Here is a 17,917-nt window from a genome sequence, read left to right as displayed (position 1 = left end):
GCTGATTAACTGCTGTGTGTTAGTGTCAGAGTCTGTTTCCAATCTGCAGACGTATTATCGTCTATCTGAACACCACGGGGGGTCACAAGCCAATTTAATAATCCACAAAATCCAAACTAATTACAAACGTGTAATGATGTTGATTCAGATTTGATTTAGGAGAAAGTTACGACTTCTGTTGAAGGTGTTGTTTCGGTTCTGGATACTAGGTTTTTCCTTTCTGCAACAGAAGAGAAGAGGTCTGAACACTTTGAGAACGCGTTGCACATGAAACAGGAATCGATCTCTTAAAGGTCAACGTGCACGTGAGGAACGATTCCTACAGAGAGCGAACACGTGGCCACGTTATTAAAAAAAGACTGAAGATTGTGAACTTCTGTAACTTGATAAAGTCAGTCGAATGAAAAGTGTCCAGGGAGCAGAGATAATCAAATCATTAGCAGGAGTAATGTCTGTCCTGTAGCGCCCCCTGTGGTTTACAGGAGTGATACTGCAGCTCCTCCTGCCCCACAGCTGCAGAGCTCAACAGTGTGGAGCTTCTGCCTCCTAGTGGCCACTATGGAGAAGAGCACATCAGTGGATTCAAAGAAATTTCAAAAGAGCAAAAAAAGATCAAAAGGAGAAATTGAGTTTTGTAAAACAATCACAATTTATTATTTGATTTTCATGAAGAGAAGATAAACTGAGATAACTTACAGTTTACTGGTTGTCATCTTACTCATCGTGACACCAGAGATGCTGAGGATTCTGCTCATGACAGGTTTTTATTTTATTCATCAACCTTGTTTATTATATTAATAACACTGTAAATATACCAAGAGGCTAAATATCATCTGTGACCAGGTAAAATGTTTGTAACCTGAAGTCAAACAACGACAAATAACAAGTTACATTTTTATAGACTGTTTTCTTCATGTAGACAGTTAAGTAAAAAATAAAGTATTCAAACATGGGGACGCAAACTAAAGATTATAATTTATTAAAGCAAAACAAGTAACACAAACACATCAGACAGGACGGACATGAAGACAAGATCAAATAAAAACCAGATTTCCAAAACAAATGATGAAGAAACTGAGTTTATTTTCTATTTGGGAAGAGATGAAAGTAAAATCCACCTTTTAAATATATTCAGACCTTTAGGCTCATTAATACTGAGGCAATTGAGCTCAAAGATTCCTCATCAAAGAAGAAGAAAGCTGTCACACACACACACACACACACACACACACACACACACACACACACACACACACACACTTGCACAATGAAATAGAATGATTTTGCTCTAACACTTGACTTCCAGACAGCTACTTGTGTTTATCGTCTCTATTGGTACAAATCAAGAACGTGCAAAGACGCCGATGCTGCATCTTCCTGTTCCACTGAAGGTGTAAAGGTATAAAAGCTGATCTCTGTGTTTATGTTGTGATGATTTCTCCCTGAACCGTTGATAAGTGTTTGTCCAACGTGGTGAATTCAGGAGGAAACATTTGTTCTGTGAGTCTCCAACAGAGCTGGAGGAAGAACTCAAACATTTTACTTGAATAAAAGCACAAATAAATACACAAAATGTACTCAGGTAAAAGTAAAAGTTCCAAATTAACTTTTCTATCTGAGTAAAGTACTTGCTTATAAACATTCTCAGAGTTTTATAAGTAAACTTGCAGAGTGTAACTTATTCCCTTATGCATTGGTCTGCATCACTCACTGTGCCAGCTGTATATTTTGTATAAAATGAAAATAACACAGACTGTGTCATATTAATAATGAATAAAACATATGAACGTGTTTCTTCATCCCCTCTGGTTCCATCTCAGGTGTTTCCTGTTCAGCAGTGATGCTGCTGCTGCTAAATATGTTTCTTTAAATGTGCAAATGTAATTAAATGCTTAGTAAAAATGTAGATGAGTAGAAAATACAGATATTTGCTGATGTATGTATTAGAGTAAGAGTGAGTACCTTGAAATATATGTACTAAAGTGCAAATAAAAGAAACATGTACTTGACTAAGTAAAAGTACTTCATTAGATCCTATCACTGGCTTTAAGGCACATTAGACTGATACTGGTTTCACTCTGGATAAAAGAGTATAAACCATATAATATTATTATCACGCTCCAATCAGCTGAGGTGTTTTGTTTCATGAGGGTCGTTCACGTCACAGATTCTCAGCTACTCATAAAAAGGGACTTCTCCTTTCACCTTCCCGCTGCAGGCTTCCTGCAGAGAACCAAACTCTGGTGGCCCTGTTGCTTCCACCTTATTATTCTGGTGCGCTCCTCTCTGTGCTGCACTAAATCTAATAATTCCAAACCGAGCCCGCTCTCAGACAGATGTCCCGGACCACATCATCTCCCCCATGCGAGTGTCCCAGCCTTCCCTGCCTCCACGGGAGGATACTTGACATTAAACAGTTTGAGAAGCCCTTAATCCTGCAGCCGTCCAATTCCCACACCGCCGACCTGATTACCCATTCAGTGGGAAATGACATATTCGGAAAAAGACTGAGCTCTGACAGGCTCTTTGTCATCATTATTCCAGAGAACACCCGCTGAGAGCTGCTCACTGCTGCACTTATATAACGGCACAGGTACATATATATATATATATATATATAAAGAGAGAGAGAGCAGGATTGCACAAGTGTGAGCATCAGGTCCTGATCCCTGCAGCAATTAGCAGGAGAACACACAAACAAATATGAGCAGAACACTTTCCACACACAGCAGGAGGCAGCTGAACATGAAACTAGATGAAGTATTGACCGGCTGTCAGAGGAGCATCATTCATCAGCAGCAGCAGCAGCAGAGAGGGGAGAATACATGAAGGCAGAGCTGAGGACAAACTGATGACCGATGTGGCTGCTGATGGTGAGATGAAGGAAACAACACAACGAGCTCAACAACTCAATCACATTCACAGATTACACCTGTGTGTGTGTGTGTGTGTGTGTGTGTGGGGGGGGGGTCCTCAGGCAGATCAGCAGCAGCTGTGTGCAGGTCAGAGGAGCTCCTGCCTCAGTGTGAGATCAGCTCAGCTTCACGTCTGCAGCTGCCTCAGTCATGGTCTCTGGGCTTCAGCTCGCCAGGTAACAAACGTCTCAAAGCTGCAGCACTGCTTGAAGTTAGAGCTACTTTATGAATGTGAATGTTAATGTGTGATGTTGAGTGTTTTACCTGCTTCACAGTGTTTTACCTGCTTCACAGTGTTTTACCTGCTTCACAGTGTTTTACTGGTTTGGCTGTTGAGTGAGTTGGACTCGTCCACTTCTTTCCCTGCACGAGGTAAGAACAACTCCCACCTGCTGCATCGTCAGTGATCTACAAACTAAACTGGTTTCTAAATGTCTCTGTCACTGCTCAGTTAAACATGAGAAACGTTATTGAAAATGTCTCAATCACTTTGAAATGTAAGGAGCATTTTTCTCATGTTATATCATACAAGCAGATTTCAGTGATTTTTAAAAAATGATTTGTGTTTGTAGGTTGTTTCTGTTAAAACTAAACTGTGTGAACTTAGCACAGGACTCTGTCTTCAACACAGCTTTGAGCTTCAACAGTCACTGACTCCAATTTCTATATTTATACAAGAAACATTTATTCATTTTCAGTTACCAAAACAATCTAAACTCCAGTTCTTGATGTTTCAAGCTGCTAAAATCATCCTAACAATGGATCTAATCACAGTAAGATGAGATATAAGATGTTTCTTATTACGATTAATATATATAATCAAAACATTTATTATTAATAAGGTTGATAAACATTTCCCTTCTTTGGATGTAAAGACATTTACTAATTACGACAGAAAAACAACCCATGAAAATGTTTTAAAGGGGAAGTGCATCCTGCAGGATGGGGAATTAAAGTCTGTCGATAGAAACATGAGCAGAAACACAATGAGAACATTTCTCAGACATCAACAATGACTGTGCACCAATAAACCCCCCCCCACCTTGTTTTTCTACACATTGTATTGGAAGCTTCACTTGATGTTTTTTGACATGACTTTGTTTCCCCACAGCCAGAGGTTCTGTGCCTCCTGAAGCATGGCAGAGTCTAAGGAAGCGGTATAACACCAGGAGTCGTCCTCCTCTCCAGTACATCCAGGCTCTGAGGGAGGCCAACAGGAGGAAGCCCCACGGAAGCCCTCTGCCCAGCGCCCAGTTACCCAATGAACGTGATCTCTCAAACCAAAACCAGAGGCTGGATCCCACCAGCCGATACCAGTCTGCACCACAGAGAAACCGTCCAATAGCTGAATCCAACCCAAGGGTTCCTGTTCACACCTTCCAGAGCCAAGAGAAAGAAACGCGTCCAACCACTAACAGAGGTCAGAGCGAAAGGCCGGTCAGCGCTGGGATTCATCTTAACGGCCCTTCTCGATCGTCCAGTCCAAGCACTCACTTCGCTTCGTCTGTTCCCACATCACATACGGCTCAATCCTCAGAAACCCCGAGCAGGAATATCGGTAACACACAACCTACGGAGCAGAACAAACCACTTTCACTTGGGTATTCCAGCCAGTATACAGCTCCTACTGAGCTAATCAGCCAGGGTCAGATCCCAACACGACAGAGCCCAATAATAGCAAAACTGGATTTGTCAAAATATCCAACTCGCTCCCTGCCGATCTCTTACTATCCCCAACAATATGCCAATGATCATTTTGTATACAGCAGTGCCCAGAGGAATCCTACGAGTAATGTCTACGGGGAAGGTCAAGGTGGACAAACTGTTTCATCTAACCCAACATATGTGCGTCCTCCTTTGTTTGACTATGTGTCCAGTCGATATGATGGTAGCCAGATGAATCCTCCAACCGTCTATGGGGAAGATCAAAGTGGACAAAATGTCTCACCTAATCCTGTGCATTTATCGCAATATGAGCGATTTCCAAGTGGACTTTACAATGCTGGTCAGGTCAAACCCGGTGGAAACGGCTATGGGACACATCAGACTTGGCTGCCGGTCGGGACTCGACCTGCCTCCACTTCTGAACAGTACAGCAGCCGGTTTAAACCATCTTCTGGTCAGAGGCAGGAGACCGTACCTCCCTCACATCAAGTACAACCTTCGTCTACTCCCATTGTTGCTCCGTCAGAGTATGAAGCTCTGTTTCCCTCTTACAACGGGGAAGTTCCCACAACCGCTTATGGACCAGTAGATGTGGGGCAATTGGATTTCTCTTCGTCTTCTGGTCCCAGCAGCAGAGGTCAGAGTGGACCTGCTGCGTTGCCCGATCATCTCACTGCTTTTGGTCCCTCAGAAAACGTCTACTCGTCAACTGGGTATCAAACCCAAACGGGATCCTCTGGCAGAGGAAAACCCAGCTACACAAAACTTTTACTTGACATAGAAAATGAACTGGGTGAAGGTCCTGGACAAACTGATTATCTTGCAGCTCCAGCTCGATCACCACTTTACGATGGTTACCCTGGACGGAACATGGCGGAGACGCTCGTTAGAAATCCCACTCCACTGCCTCGGCCTATGAATTCAATGAGACAAGATCAACAATCGGGTCCACTTGGCTCCACTGACACCAACAACCCTGTTTACGTCCGACCTCCCATCAGGGACAGTGGAGTAAACCCATATGCATCTAATCCTCAAAACCAAATGCTACCTGAGCAGCTGCAGGTTTCTGATGTCGTTCCTCAACAGGCTAACGTGGCTTCATATGTGGGTACAAGCGCTGGCTCTGTTCCGACATACTTGGCCCAACAACCTTTGCCAAACATTTATTTCTACGCCATGCTAGTGGCTCTCGGACAACATCCTGTCCCGTGGCAGCCCAGCCGTGACCCGCGCACTGAGCACTATAGTTTGAATCCACCTGTCTTTCAACTTCCCTTCATCCAAAATACAGCTCCCTACAACCCTCATCAGTTCCAGGTCCATGAGCAGCCCCGGGTGGGTGTCTCCTAACGCACCTTCTTCCCTCCCACCCACCCGCCTGCTCTGCGTCTCACTGCTTCCTCTCAAGGGATGAACCAATTGTGTAACTGAATTGTTGTGGCGCATGGAGGGTTTTCTACATCCAACCTTTTTTCTATTAAAGTGTCAAAGTCTTATCGATGTGTTTTCTTTACGTTGGTGCTCCTGTCGTTCTTAATGAAGATTGATCCCTGGCTCTGTTTCACTGTTCAATGAATATGTTGTCTAATCTAGCTGCTCTCGTGTCTCGATCAAATCTGTTCGACATAGTTCGGCCTTGTGTCAAAGATGAGAACATTCGACTTGAAGTAAATATTCTTACCCGTGATGCACATGAGAAAACCGCTCTGCCTCAGTGTCGAGTTTGACTTGCAGATCTCAGGCTCAAAAGAATCTGTGATCAAAGAGCTCCGGCTGTTGGCGGCGGACTCGGTACCGAGGTGTGACGACTTCAAAGATTTACAATACTCGCTGGTTTGATCACATCGTTACGTATTTGTGGACTTCTCCTAATGCAGTGTCACTTCTGTGCATGCAAACAACTGTCTGCTAGTTTTTTTTCTACTTGATGGATGCTGATGTGAAGTCAGGCTGGTGCAACATTAAACATCTCCTCCTCAGGCCCCGAGTGCCAAACTGGTACCTAGCTGCTTAAAGAACAGCTAATATCTTTTTTTGATTTCTAACATCTGTTGTTTTGGTTAGCATCAACATTATAAACAAAGTGCAAACTGCACATACATAAATATCAGTAAAGTTATATCACAAACCTCAACCACCGTCTTTAAACAGAACTCAAGCTCGGGGTCCCTGTTGTAAATCAGAGGTACTGAGTAGGAGTCTGTGCTGTCTGTGCTGTCTGTAAGTCACTGGCATCAAAATGTCTTAAAGGTAACTGAAGTGTGGACATTGTGTTTTACCTCCATCAGGAAACACTGCAGTTAATGATGATGATGGTCTGTGGCTCGTTTTGAAAGGTTTAGCCCGATATGACAGGTTCAACCTCATCACGTGTTTTACAAATGTTCTTTTTAGAGGACGTGCGGACCAGACGTAGTTTCTTTGAGCTTTTCTTGTTACTCGTATGTTCTGTTGTGATCAGTGACCTTGGCCCCTCCCTGCACACCGTTACCCGCAGGACGAGGCTCTGCGCCCTGTGCTGTGATGGAATACCTGTGTGGCGGTTAAGCATTGCAGTAAATGACTGTGTAAACTAAAGTCTTGCACAATTAAGCAGCTTGTATAGCTTCAAGCGAAAGTGAGCCATCATCATTACGATGGAGCGCAACATTAAAGGGCACAGCGGGGAGCTCAGATCTGCATAAAACATCAACAGCACAAAAACAACCAACGATAAATTAAAAAATACTTCCTCCTTCCTCTTGGGAAAAGCAACAATAACACACCTTTGATCTTAATCACTTTTATGCCTATAAAACATATTAGATTCTGCTTTTCACTGCAACACGACACCTTTTATATGACTTCTCTTAATAGAGCGTCAATGCTCAGTGATACGCTCTCAGGTTAATACATTATACCACATGGAAACTGTAATAGAGACAATTTATTTTACAGGTTATAACGTCATGGAAACATTCTCCATGTCACTGAAACGTCAAACTCATCTTAATCAAGCTGCTGCTTTAAAATGAAAAAGTTGCATGATTTTAAGATTTAAAATTTCTGTTTATTGCCGTTTGACGCAGGCTCTAAACACAAAGTTGTCTGAGAGGTTCAGTTGAGAGATTCTTGTTCGGGGCTTCAGAGCAAAGACATTCAAACCAGAACATTGTCTTGGTATAATGACAAATCAAGAAATTATCATATTCACCATCTGAACTTTTGATTCACTGAGTTTGAGTTAAACCTCCTTCCATTAGAATCCTACACTTCTGCCCTTGTGTTGTCTCAGTCAAGGTCATCTCTCCAGTTAATCTGTGTGTAATGATGCTTCTAAAACTGACATCGTAACTTTAACTCCCTGCAGAGGTTTGTCATTGACTGCTGTGATTATATAAAACCAAAAAATAAAATGCACCTTAATACAATAAACCACATTCAGCAGAACTAAACAACAGAATATGAAGTGAAGGTCTGAAAATAGACACGTTGTTTTTGAGGCTTTGGGGAATGAAATCTTCAGAAGGACGTTTTTATAAATGATTCTTCATGTGTGTAATTCATGTTTGAAATGGTTTTCTGGTCGACCCTACAACGTGAAACCTTTAACAGTTCCTGTAATAAGTCTTGTTTGATCACTGAAGCGGCGTCGTTCATGGCCTCGGGCTCTTCCTGCTCGGCTCAGGTCAAATATAAAAACCAACCCTCCGAGTAGAGTCGCAGGCAGTTCCATCAAACTACAGAACATGGCTCCGTCACCGTAGACTGACCGAGCTGCGTCAGATAGATCGACTGATTCTGAGAAAACCTTCTGAGCGGCTCTTGAAGACGATTCTGACATCCTGAATGGAGCTGCCGGTCGTCGGCGACGGCGTCCACTTGGCCTCATACGGACCCAGAGCTCCTCTGTCCGTGGTCAACGGGAAGGCCACAGCTGGAGGTCTAGACGGGTCTGGTTACTACCAGTGTTACGGGGACGGCAGCAGCGTCGCGTCCTGTGGGTCTGATGCTCCGACTGGATACGACACAGTGGACGCGCCACCACACTATGATTTTTACGCCAACACCGAGGTGTGGGGCCGTCGGAGACGCTTCAGACCGTCTCTGTACCAACTGTACGCCGACCCTGAGGTGACCAATGTCTGCTTCTACCATTTGTTTTAGGTCTTGATCTGATAATCAATTTCAATTTTCCATTCCTAAATAGATTTATATCACTGGTGCACCAACTGAATAAGATGAACAATGATCACTGGTCCTGTATCAGTACTTTAAAAATGTTCAGCATTAGAAAGTTAAGTTTATGGTCATTTTAAACAATTTCAAAACATCGATTACTCAGAACTAGATCGGGTGGTTTCCTTGGAATATAAAAATCTCTGTTTTTGTCAAATTTAAGTATTACTTCTACAAAGTTTGGCAGATTTTTTATGTGTATCACACATTGATATTTGACTTTTGGCAGGATGACTCCAAACCTCCCCTGTATGAGGAGACACCAGGCAAGCAGATGGGAGGAGGCGACAGCTCGGAGGAGGACGAGGAGGAGCACAAGGAGCCTCCGCCTGAGCCCACTCGCTTCGGCTGGGTGCAGGGAGTCATGGTACGTTCTCTGCTGATCTGTTCATCAGCTCCAACATAGATATTCTATAAATAATAAACCAGTATAGACCGTGTCATGCAGCTGATTAAAATATCATCTTGACTCGAGAGACAAAAAAAATCTATATTCTTGGCTTCTCTCAGATTTAATTCATAGCTTTTGATTTGAAACTGGATTTTCTTGTCTCATAAATCTTTTATTTCATTGACCAATTCAATTCTTGGTTGCATCTGCAGATCTTTAGAAATCCAATCAGTTGATCTGTGAGTCTAAGTGAACATTTGGGCCAGATTTGAAAGGATTCTCCTGAGGCGTTCTGAAGATAACACCTGGGATCGCAGTGACCTGGATCCTGAGTTGAACCAGGTCGGGTGTGTTTGGTGAACTCGGTCAGTGACTCTGTGTTTGTGTCGCAGATCCGTTGCATGTTAAACATCTGGGGGGTGATCTTGTTCCTGAGGCTGCCTTGGATCACGGCTCAGGCTGGAATAGGTGCGTCCGACAAAAACATGATCTTACGTTTAATTAACGTTTATTAAATCGCTGTTCGAGTCCGAGTCCTTTTCTCTCTTTCTGTTTGTGTCTGTGCGTCAGGTCTGACCTGGGTGATTATCCTGCTCTCCTCTTTTATCACTGGGATCACTGGTCTCTCTACTTCAGCCATCGCCACCAACGGCAAAGTCAAAGGAGGTCGGTTCAGCCTGTGATTCACGAAAGTGTGAACAAATACTAATATTCAAACTTACAGTATTCTGAAGGTACATGCATTTAGACTGCAGATTTATATAAACCACCATACCGCCCTCTGTGTATAGATGGATGACGTGACGGTTCCCATAAGTAAATCCAAATCATCTTGATCGCCCCCTTGTGGCTGCCTGCAGTATAGGTCATTCACTCTGCCTCCTCCATGCTAGCAGATGGGACATGGACCAAACTAAAATATCATCTCATCTTCAGGTGGGACCTACTTCCTGATCAGTCGCAGTCTGGGTCCGGAGCTCGGTGGATCCATCGGTCTGATCTTCGCCTTCGCCAACGCTGTGGCCGTGGCCATGCACACCGTGGGCTTTGCTGAGACGGTCACAGACCTCATGCGTGTACGGATGTTTCACAGGGACTCCACCTTCAACCAGGTCACCATTGTTCTCCTTAAACTCACCTGAGACCTCTTCCTCCTCCTCAGGAGAGCGGAGCCGTCATGGTCGACCCGATCAACGACATCCGCATCGTCGGCGTCATCACGGTCACATGTCTGCTCGGTATCTCAATGGCCGGCATGGCGTGGGAGTCCAAGGTGAGATCATACAAACACGTGAACATGATCAGCCATCATGGTGGGGGTTATTTGAGAAAAGAAACGGAAACGGAGACATGGAATTGTTTGGTTAACTTTCACGTACATGTCTTCATACAGTGTTTGTTCACTGTATGTTCACTGTGTCTTCACTGTGTGTTCACTGTGTCTTCATCCGTGTCTTCACTGTGTCTTCACTGCTTGTTCTTCCCTCCACAGGCTCAGATTCTGTTCTTCCTGGTCATCATGGTGTCGTTTGTTAATTACATCGTGGGAACCATCATCCCCCCCTCCCCACAGAAACAAGCCAAAGGGTTTTTCAGCTACAAAGGTGGAAATAAACTCAGCGATATGAGTTCTGTGGCATTTTAACTCTCCACTAAACTGATTGTTTCATCTTGAACAGCGGATATCTTTGCTGCTAACTTCGTGCCTGGCTGGCGCGGGACGGAGGGAAGCTTCTTCGGCATGTTCTCCATTTTCTTCCCCTCGGCCACAGGCATCCTGGCCGGAGCCAACATCTCTGGAGACCTGAGGGTAAAACTGTTTGTTTCTCCACCTCTTTGTTCTGTAAAATCCTGATATGTCCTCCTCGTCCTGCACATCCATGTACGTGAATCAACTTTATCTGTGGGAATTTATTAATTATGTGTCCTCTCCCTCCCAGGATCCAACAGTGGCGATCCCCCGGGGAACTCTAATGGCCATTTTCTGGACGACCATATCTTACCTCATCATCTCTGCAACCATAGGTGCTTTACTCACCTGTACTCAGAGTGATTAAGCAGCTGGTTACAAAATAACTTTTTGCATATTTATGTCATCTGCACATCACAATATGTCCTGAAACGGGTTTTCTACTCGCTTGTGCATCATCCTCTGCTACAGCTCTTTACTTTATAACATTTCTATACAAACCACTTGTGAAAGGTGCATATTATTACATACTCAGCATTTTTTATTAAATTTCTTATTTTGTATTCTCTTGTTGACCGGCCTGCTGCTGTAACAGCTGAATTTCCCGCCGTGTGTGGATCAATAAAGTTTTATCTTATCTTAAATCTTGCTGTTAATTATCAGTTTTTTAATAGATACACATTTTTCTACTTGAGAAATTTTCCCAGTTTATCATTTAAAGCATTTCACATAACATTTGTTTAGATTTTGAGGTTAGGTCACCATATTGTCTCTATACTTGAGTTGTCAGTGTGTGTGTGTCCATGTGTGTGTCCTCTCAGGAGCCTGTGTGGTGCGGGATGCCTCTGGTGTGTTGAACGACACCATGTCTTCCTCCTCATCCAGCGACGACTGTGTGGGACTGGCTTGTCGTTACGGATGGGACTTCAGCGAGTGTATGAAGAACAACACATGCCCACACGGCATCATGAACTACTACCAGGTCAACACACACACACACACACACAGACACACACACTTAAGACACAAGAATGGGTTAAAGTACAGTTGATAGTTGCAGGAAATACACAATGAACACTTGAACACTTCAGTCCTTCTTGATAAATCCCTCATATCAACAGCAGATGAGCTCGTACACAACACACAAACAGTTTGGTGAAAGTAAACACAACATTTCCGTCTGCAGTCGATGAGCTTGGTGTCGGCCTTCGCTCCTCTGATCAGTGCTGGTATATTCGGAGCGACTCTCTCCTCTGCCCTGGCCTGTCTGGTGTCTGCTCCCAAAGTCTTCCAGGTAAAAACACATACCATGCTGTACTTTGCTAATGTATTGTTTCTTTTCTTATATATATATTTATCTTACTGCTGTGACAAAGAAATATCCTTTCTTCCCTCTAGTGTCTGTGTAAGGACAAACTCTACCCGTTCATCGGCTTCTTTGGAAAAGGTTACGGCAAGAACGACGAGCCCCTCAGAGGCTACCTGCTGACGTACGTCATCGCCGTCTGCTTCATTCTCATCGGTGAGGATCTCAACAGAATCTCTGACTCTTATAAACGAGGACAAAAAGTTATGAAAACTACAATAAAGAGATGGAAATACGTTGACATGCTGTTGTAGAAAAATACAGACCAGAGGCCAAAGGTTCAGGTTTCTGACTCCACGAACATCTGGATATTATATATTATATTGGTATGTGTCTGTCTTTCCACCAGCTGAGTTAAACACCATCGCTCCCATCATCTCCAACTTCTTCCTCTGCTCCTACGCTCTCATCAACTTCAGCTGCTTCCACGCTTCAGTCACCAACTCACCAGGTAGGAAACCCAGAGAGGAGGGAGGGATGAATGATTGATGGATGGTCATCACATAAAGGATGAAAACCCTTTACTGATAAAATAAAACAATCAATAAAACTAAATAGGGCCAAGAGAAAACAGAATTGTGTGTGTGTGTGTGTGTGTGTGTGTGTGTGTGTGTGTGTGTGTGTGTGTGTGTCTGCAGGTTGGCGTCCCTCCTTCAGGTTCTACAGTAAGTGGTTGTCGTTGCTTGGTGCCGTGTGCTGTGTGGTGATCATGTTCCTGTTGACCTGGTGGGCCGCCCTCATCGCCTTTGGCGTCGTCTTCCTCCTTCTGGGATACACACTCTACAAGAAGCCTGGTAAAACTCAGACACACACACACACACACACAGTCACACAACCCAAAGAGCTGTGCCCCCCCCTTCAGTGCAGACTTGTGACTCTGCTGCTCTGTGCTCAGCTGTGAACTGGGGCTCGTCGGTGCAGGCCAGCTCCTACAGCATCGCTCTGAATCAGTGTGTCGGCCTCAACCAGGTGGAGGACCACGTCAAGAACTACAGGTGAGAGAGGACGGACTGTTTCTGCTCTGATGCCTGTGTTGAATTAGACGTAGAAACAAATGTGTTGTGGTCATGGTGGACTCGGCAAAGAAGTTCAGAACTGACGGATTGTGAGATCTCTGATCGCTCATCCTACAACTTTGAACATAAATAAAACCAATTATCTTTTTAATAAACTAAAATCCAGGCGGCTGTGAAGTGAGAATTTTTTGTGTTTAAAGTGGATGATCATGGTCTTTGATATGTGTTTAACTTTAGTTCAAGTAAATAAATTAGCTCTGGGTTTGTTATGATAAGCATCGCATCATATATTAGTCAAATATAATAAAATAGACATACATGCAGAAGGGGAGCCCTTAATTGATAAAAATGATAAACTGTTCTAAAGCTTTGAGGCGGCGACAGCAAAGGTACGATGACCTTTACACCTCAGTCGAGACCAATTTCAGGGGTCAGGACATTTAACACTTTTTTAAAACAGTAAAAGAACTTAACCATGAAGGGCAGAAACACAACATATGACCAAGAGCAGCCTGATAACTGTAAAGATATAAAGTCCTTTGCAGAAGTTTCAGAGAAGACTTGAGATCAGAAGAGAGAAATCTGTGTAAACTTTCAACCTGTTTGCAGAACTTGTTGAACTGGTCCCCATCTTTCCGTCTCCTCTTCAGACCTCAGTGTTTGGTTCTGACCGGGCCTCCCTGCTCTCGTCCAGCTCTGGTGGATCTGGTCGGCTGTTTCACCAAGAGGCTCAGTCTCATGATGTGCGGCCACGTGGTCACCGTGAGTACAACAAGTTTTATTCATTTGTGTTAGGCCCCTCGAAAGAATAGGATTCATCTGGGAGACAAAGGAAATCAACGTTAATACCCTGGACAAAGTATCGTCCTCGCATTGTTCCTCATGATCATCTCTTAAGTGATCGTGTAGCTCAGAGCAGATTTGTATTTTTCAGGCTGGTCCTTCCCCAACAGCGACGCAGGAAGCCGTGAGTGAGCGTCACGTCACCTGGTTGAACCAGCGGAAGGTCAGGTCCTTCTACAGAGGAGTGGTGGCTGCAGAGCTGCGATCGGGGGTCAACATGCTGCTGCAGGTGAGGATTACAACCTGTAGGTGGACTGTATATCGCCTCATATTCACCCATCCACACACTCATCACACCATTCACACTCTGCTGAGGTCTTTAATCCAGGATTCCTCTGCTGAGGACGGTTGTGAAGTTGAACTCAACTTGACCAGACTCCTCTTTCTCCACCTCCTCATGTCGCTGTGTGTCCAACAGGGGGCAGGTCTGGGTCGTATCAAACCAAACGTTTTGCTGATGGGTTTTAAGAAAGACTGGCGCTGCGACTCGCCTCAGGCTGCACATCAATACATAGGAATACTGCAGTGAGTACAGAGGAGAGGAATACTTCACAAGCACAGTTCATAGAGTGGTTTGATTCGTGTTTATTTATTTTATATTGTCATTTTTACAGCTTTATCTCTTATGTGGCCATTGTCCTTTTTAGTCAACTGCCTAATCTGGTTAAGACGAAGGATCTATTAATAAAGTTTATCATTATTATTATTAATGTTATTATGTGTGTATGTGTGTGTGTGTGTGTGTTCCAGGGATGCGTTCGACCTACACTACGGTGTGTGCGTGCTGAGAGTGAAGGAGGGACTGGACGCCTCTCATCCATCTCAGTCTCACGGTGAGAGTCTTAATTCAAACCAGAGAGAGACAGTGAGTTAATTAATCTACAGCTAACAAAGAGCATGGTGGGAAGTGTAGTTCATAATCATTCATCACTGTCAGAATTATTGACTTCCTGTTAATTCCTGTTCTTTTCCCTCAGTGAATCCGGGTTTTGATGGAGGACCAGAGAGTATAAACACCGTCTGTGCTCCTGCCTGCGTTCAAACCAGCGTTACATGTCCATACATTCATCTTCACGTTATTTATTAGTGTTTTATATCACATATTATTCAAACTTCACTCAGAGATCCTTTGATTTAATGTCATTCAAATGTAAAAACAAGGTTCCCTGTGTTTGCAGCGTCCGTGTCCATCGATCCAGATCCTCAGCCGAGTTCAGTGTTCCAGATAAAACAAGGAAAGAAGACAATCGACATCTACTGGCTGTCTGACGATGGAGGTGTGATCATCCCTCCGTCCACCACCTTCTTCTTTTCTCCCGTCAACTATAGTATCTCGATCTTTACCTTGAATATTATGTATTATCTATTATCTAGGCCTCACGCTGCTGCTGCCCTACCTGCTGACTCGCAGGAAGCGCTGGGCCGGATGTAAGGTCCGAGTGTTTGTGGGAGGAGACACAGACAAGAAGGAGGAGCAGAAAGAGGAGTAAACACTTTACTTACCAACAAACATGAACTGATGAACAGCAGCAGGTTTAACTAGTGACATTTTCATGAGTTCATTATTGCATTGGGCCACTTGAGGGAAGCAGAAACTATAAAGCTATAGACGCAGCTCTGAAATTATTATCACCTGAAATTTATAATATATAGTTCAACCTACTTGTTCTTATATTCAGAACTTGTACAAACTTTAAGTCTTAAGCTACCAGCAGCCTGGAACTGGAACAGTGAAGGACTGAGGTTGATATTAATTTGTGTTATTAACTACACCTGTGCTTTCCTGCTTTTCCTGCTTTGAGTCAAAGTCAAATTCTTTGTGTGAAAATCTCTGTTTATACATCAGATCCACTTTGTTTCAGGGTGCTGGCGCTGATCGAGAAATTCCGTCTTGGTTTCCATGACGTCGAGGTGCTTCCTGACATCTACCAGCCTCCTCAGCCTGGGAAGTAAGGACGTCAAAGCGTTGTGCTTCTCTACTTTAACATTTCTACGGGGAGAAGCCTTCACCACGATGACTGACATGTTAAGATGTTTAATGCAGGTTTAGTTTTATCGGCCCTGTCATTAATAGATTCCCTTCATCAGATCTAGATTTAAAACATCTGTTATTTCAGTTACTTCAGATGCAGAACACTAAAATAATGTGGAATATGCAAAGAGGGAAGGGGGGGTTTGACATTTGCAGGAACATGTGTGTTTCCATGTTTTCTGCAGGGCTCAGGGTCTAAATGAAGTTCTAGTTTAAACTTTGTAAACCTCGATAAGTTCCTTAACCCGGCCTCCATGTTTGTCCCTCCAGTGTTGTTCAGTTTGAGGACTCAGTGAATCGATTCAGGCTGGATACGAATCCCAAGCAGGACTCTGACTCTGGGCCACAGCGGCAGCAGGAGGAGCCGTGGATGATCACTGAGCAGGACTTAGAGAGGAACAAGGCCAAGGTCTGACCCCCCCCCCCCACACACACACACATGGACACAGCACGTATAGAGTCAGTCTGAAGTTTCTCTTTTCTCCTCATCCCTCTGTTAAACTTCTCTTTTCAGTCTCTCCGTCAGATCCGTCTGAACGAGGTTCTGCAGGTTCACTCCAGAGAAGCTGCTCTCATCGTGATGTGAGTTCGGTCTTTCTTCTGTTCACGTCATGGCAGTGAAACCAGAGTAAAAGGAGGCGCCTTCGAATCACGTGACGTAATAACTGCTCCATGAGAGTGAATGACTCTCGACTCTTGGCTTGTTCATCAGTTTTTTCAGTAGAATAAAGTGAAGTGAAGGAAATGACTTTATTACTGGGCGTTTTCACACATGAGAGTCTGAAGCTTCACGTGTTTGTTCCACAGTTTAATTTTGGTTTCACATTGTAATTTAGGTACTAAAGAATTTTGTCTGACATACGTACGTCCTGTCGTCATCACCTACGTGGGCGGAGCCTACCTGTACTTGACTGTGATTGGTTTGTAGACGGCGTGTGACAGTGTCCTTACTTGAACACAGACAGTTTTCATTTAATGTCTCGACAGCACGATGCCCGTGGGGAGGAGAGGGGTGTGTCCCAGTACCTTGTTCCTGGCGTGGCTGGACGTCCTGTCACGTGACCTGAGGCCCCCGGTCCTGTTGGTCAGAGGAAACCAGGAGAACGTTCTCACCTTCTACTGCCAGTGAAATGTCTCCATAGCTGTGTCCCAGTTCAGGGTCAGGGGACACGTAGACTGCAAAGGCCAAACTGAAATGAGACTGAGAATGAGTCTGATTTCTGTAATCTAATCACCAGCTTGTCTCGCCCTTACTGCCGCCGCCTGGCGAAACAACGCCGTGACTCTTCAGCCCCTGAACCGGGACACAGCTCACGACTCCAGTGCACTTTCAATGAAGCAAATGATTAATCCTGACATTTTTTATCTTGTGTTGACTTTTCCTTGATGGCTGCTGATGATCATCTAATCCTGTTGTTAATGAATAATCATGTTGATGCCTTTTACTTCAAATTATTGATGATATACACGTTTTATAGATTCTACAAAAGTGAATCAGTCCTGGAGACATGTTGTGCCCGTTCCTTAAATGTATGGAACAAGTTAACAAAACAAAAGAATCAGTTATTTTATTAAATATGATTGTTGAAATGAACATGATTGTAATAATAAAAGACTTGGAGCGCTGTGGTGACTGAACAGTTACAGCACATTGTCCCTGGTTTGATTCTGGGGAACTTCAACGTTGTTCTCTCTCCTCGTGTGTGTGTGTGTGTGTGTGTGTGTGTGTGTGTGTGTGTGTGTGTGTGTGTGTGTGTGTGTGTGTGTGTGTGTGTGTG

General features: G+C 43.9%; 2 protein-coding genes across 2 annotated transcripts; both read left to right on the top strand.

Moving 5' to 3' along the window:
* Positions 1 to 4,790: 4,790 nt before the first annotated feature.
* LOC117762978 lies at positions 4,791 to 6,006 on the top strand. The gene is made up of 3 exons (XM_034587783.1): positions 4,791 to 5,059; positions 5,285 to 5,704; positions 5,777 to 6,006. Exons 1-3 carry the CDS (start codon positions 4,812 to 4,814, stop codon positions 5,931 to 5,933), a joined length of 825 nt encoding a protein of 274 aa, XP_034443674.1. The 5' UTR covers positions 4,791 to 4,811; the 3' UTR covers positions 5,934 to 6,006.
* A 2,405-nt stretch (positions 6,007 to 8,411) lies between these two features.
* On the top strand, positions 8,412 to 17,360 carry slc12a3 (solute carrier family 12 member 3). The gene is made up of 26 exons (XM_034587758.1): positions 8,412 to 8,696; positions 9,031 to 9,168; positions 9,585 to 9,660; positions 9,763 to 9,858; positions 10,129 to 10,268; positions 10,355 to 10,465; positions 10,685 to 10,796; positions 10,872 to 11,002; positions 11,133 to 11,217; positions 11,704 to 11,864; positions 12,069 to 12,176; positions 12,281 to 12,404; positions 12,598 to 12,699; positions 12,887 to 13,042; positions 13,144 to 13,243; positions 13,915 to 14,026; positions 14,199 to 14,336; positions 14,526 to 14,632; positions 14,858 to 14,940; positions 15,085 to 15,162; positions 15,286 to 15,384; positions 15,482 to 15,593; positions 15,970 to 16,056; positions 16,410 to 16,548; positions 16,654 to 16,721; positions 17,127 to 17,360. Exons 1-26 carry the CDS (start codon positions 8,412 to 8,414, stop codon positions 17,266 to 17,268), a joined length of 3,090 nt encoding a protein of 1,029 aa, XP_034443649.1. The 3' UTR covers positions 17,269 to 17,360.
* The last annotated feature ends 557 nt before the right edge of the window (positions 17,361 to 17,917 follow it).

The sequence above is a fragment of the Hippoglossus hippoglossus genome, chromosome 6 (assembly GCF_009819705.1).
Source record: "Hippoglossus hippoglossus isolate fHipHip1 chromosome 6, fHipHip1.pri, whole genome shotgun sequence".
NCBI lineage: Eukaryota > Metazoa > Chordata > Actinopteri > Pleuronectiformes > Pleuronectidae > Hippoglossus > Hippoglossus hippoglossus.
This window is presented reverse-complemented; position numbering and strand designations above follow the sequence as displayed.